The following is a 3,020-nucleotide window of genomic DNA, read 5'->3' on the forward strand; positions in this document are numbered from 1 at the left end:
TTATTCATATTTTGTTCATTTATATCATGTTCATATGGTCTAACTTCAAACTAGTTTGAATGATTTATTGTCAGTACAAAAAAACACTGAATTACTGACGGATTTATTGACGGAATCCAGAATTACCGACGGAATTTCTGACGGAATAACTTTCGTCGCTAGTTAAACCGTCACTAAATATTTTAGCGACAGAATTCTGACTTTGTCTCTAATTTGTGGCGGAATATCCGTCGGAAACTTGTGATGGATTTTTGATAGAAACTTTCTGCCAGAAATTACAGACGAAAAAGTTCCGTCAGTAATTTGCCACAGAGTTACCCATGGAAAATTCTATGGCTAATTAGCCACGGAATTTTCCGTGAGTAATTCCTTGGCTAATTAGCCACGAAAATCCGTTGCAAATTCCGTGACTAATTAGGAATTTGGTTTTTTTAATTTTCTTGTATATTATTTTATTTATTTGTTAGTTTTTAAAAGGAGAGCAAATAATTAAAAAGCATAACAAAAAATAATTAAATTTGTTGAAAGTCAAAGATAGTGTAATTAAAAAGTAGTCTAAACATAGATTCTCAATGAAAAATATTTGAAATGTCAAAAGTCTTATACTAGAGTCAATTACTCAACTACATAATAACTCTCAATTGTCATTTTCTGCATTTGTACTGTTAAAGGGCAAAGGAAATGTAATTCCCATTTTTTCCAATGCAGACATGATCATGACATTCTGTTGTTTGATTTGTTCATTCTCCTCTGTAAGCACCGTTATCTTCATGCGTAATTCATTTTCAACATTAGGATGGATGCTTGTGGTGCTGATGGATGGAGGAGATGCTTGTGTACAACCAATGTCACTGTCAGCCTCAGATCCAAACCCATAGATGCGACCCTTCTTGTTTTTACCACTTGTAGCCTCTAACCATATATTAAATTCTGCTTGATTAGATTGTACACTTGCAGAGCCTCTTTCAGAACTTATTGATGCCTTTCTCCTTATGAAATCATCCTGTAAAACAAAAGTAACAGGAATATATAAAATAAGTGAATGTTTTATTTATTAAATAAGAGTTGACTATAATGAAGACTGTAAATAAACGTTTTAGGGCCAAAAACTAAAAACATGTCATTGCAATCAAGTGGAACTAATCAGAGACATCAAACAAACAGTTAATGTTCCGGTGCTCTCATTTAATAAGACTAAGACTCACACTATAACTAGTCAGGCCTCCAGCCGTCAGCACAGTTCAAATGATCCAATATGACAAACATAGTATAAGCATATACTCACGTGAACTAATTCTGCCCGCTTGTCCACAAATGTTCCAGTGCTCTCATTTTGATGCGTCTTCTTGAACAGTTCAAACATAGTAGGGTCTCTTCCCAACTCTAAAGCCTGTAGTTATTTATAAATATGCATTATACATGCATTAAATAAATAAAGATTTCATTTGAAGATAAATTCTTACCAGCCTCCTCTTATGCTCAGTATTAGGAATACTACCACCTTTGTGTTGAGTACCTCCTGTGGTCGAGGCTCGATTGGCTTTAGCTATCTCACATTTGGCCTTATAATTTTCTGATGCCCATATTCTCTCTAACTCCTCCATCACTTGACATGGAATCCACTTAGCTCTAATTTGTTTTTGATATAGGTCTTGCCTAACAGTATGCATTGTATTTCTTAAAATTTCTGCACACTTTCCATTCCAAATTTTCTTTATAGCACTATCATATTATGGCAACCATTTATATTTTTGCTGCATAAATAAGAAACAAAAAAAAATCAAACTAAACATAATAAGAGGGAAAAAAAACTCAATATGTAAAATAAACATAATAATAGAGAAAAGATCTACCTCCCATTCATCAAACCACATTTTCTTATACTCAGGTGGGGTTGTTTTCCAACTAGAACATGGATAGTCAAATTTTTCTTAAATAACAGGAAGAATATTTCGTACAGTAGCAACAGTAGGATTAAACCTAAAACAATTATAAAGAAATCATTATAAATTGTAAAACGACTTTAATCTAATAATATAAGATGTGAAATAATATAAGCTTGATGATGACTTATGTTTTCTTTTCAGGATATATCCATGTTCGACCATCTGAGAGATGATAACCCATGGTGAAAGACTAACATAAGGAGCTTGTGGAGCAGGGGGTTGCGAGTTTTCTGTTCCAGGAGGTAGGATTGGAGGAGATGATGCTTGAGGTGATAATGAGGGTCTACTGACTGATTCATTCAAAAATGGAGATGATGCAGGAGATAATGAGGCTTTACTGAGTGATTCATTCATAACCGAAGATGATGCACATGATACTGAAGGTATAGTAAGTCTAGTAGTGATCGGAGGCCTAATGGATGTCTGATTCACAGGTGGCGCTGATGTAGGAGTAGAACATTTTTGAAGCTGCTTAGGTAATTGTGAAGATGATGAAGTACTTAATTGTTTGCTATCATGCTTTGAGCGATAACTTGCCATTTGTATATTCAAATATGAACATTGAGTTAGGAATAAATAATAAATCAATCATCACAAAATTATTCTCAATAAAAACTAAATCAATTAAAAGTTAATGCAATTAAACTTAACTAAATGGGAACAAAATGTCACTATAATTTATGTATTATCATCATCATCATCATCTTCTTCTTCTTCATTTTCATCCATATCAGAATCTTTTTCACTCTTTTTTGTATTGTCATCCTCGTCGTCGTCGTCGTCGTCATCATCATCATCTTCTTCTTCCTCCTCCTCCTCCTCTTGTTCTTCTTCTTCTTCTTCCTCCTCCTCCTCTTGTTCTTCTTCTTCAACCATATTATCAATTGGCACATCCACTTCTTCATAACGAATTTCGAAGTCACTTTGATTATTTAATTCATCATCATCACTCACAATTACTGGTAGTACGACTTCTAGTTCATCCACTTGGAATGTTGTTATGTTTGTTTCAGATGCAGGAGAGTCAATTATACTATAAGCTTTGATATTAATAACAGCTAACCAATTTGCCTT

At 33.7% G+C, this 3,020-nt stretch overlaps 1 protein-coding gene across 1 annotated transcript; it reads right to left on the reverse strand.

Annotated features, from left to right (window-relative positions):
- Positions 1 to 637: 637 nt before the first annotated feature.
- LOC114712560 (uncharacterized) lies at positions 638 to 1,604 on the reverse strand. Its single transcript, XM_028897117.1, has 3 exons — positions 1,464 to 1,604; positions 1,286 to 1,390; positions 638 to 1,003 (listed from the first exon to the last, which is right to left on the reverse strand). Exons 1-3 carry the CDS (start codon positions 1,602 to 1,604, stop codon positions 638 to 640), a joined length of 612 nt encoding a protein of 203 aa, XP_028752950.1.
- Positions 1,605 to 3,020: the final 1,416 nt, after the last annotated feature.

The sequence above is a fragment of the Neltuma alba genome, unplaced genomic scaffold (assembly GCF_004799145.2).
Source record: "Neltuma alba isolate B1F8T4 unplaced genomic scaffold, ASM479914v2 tig00011373_pilon, whole genome shotgun sequence".
Classification (NCBI taxonomy): domain Eukaryota; kingdom Viridiplantae; phylum Streptophyta; class Magnoliopsida; order Fabales; family Fabaceae; genus Neltuma; species Neltuma alba.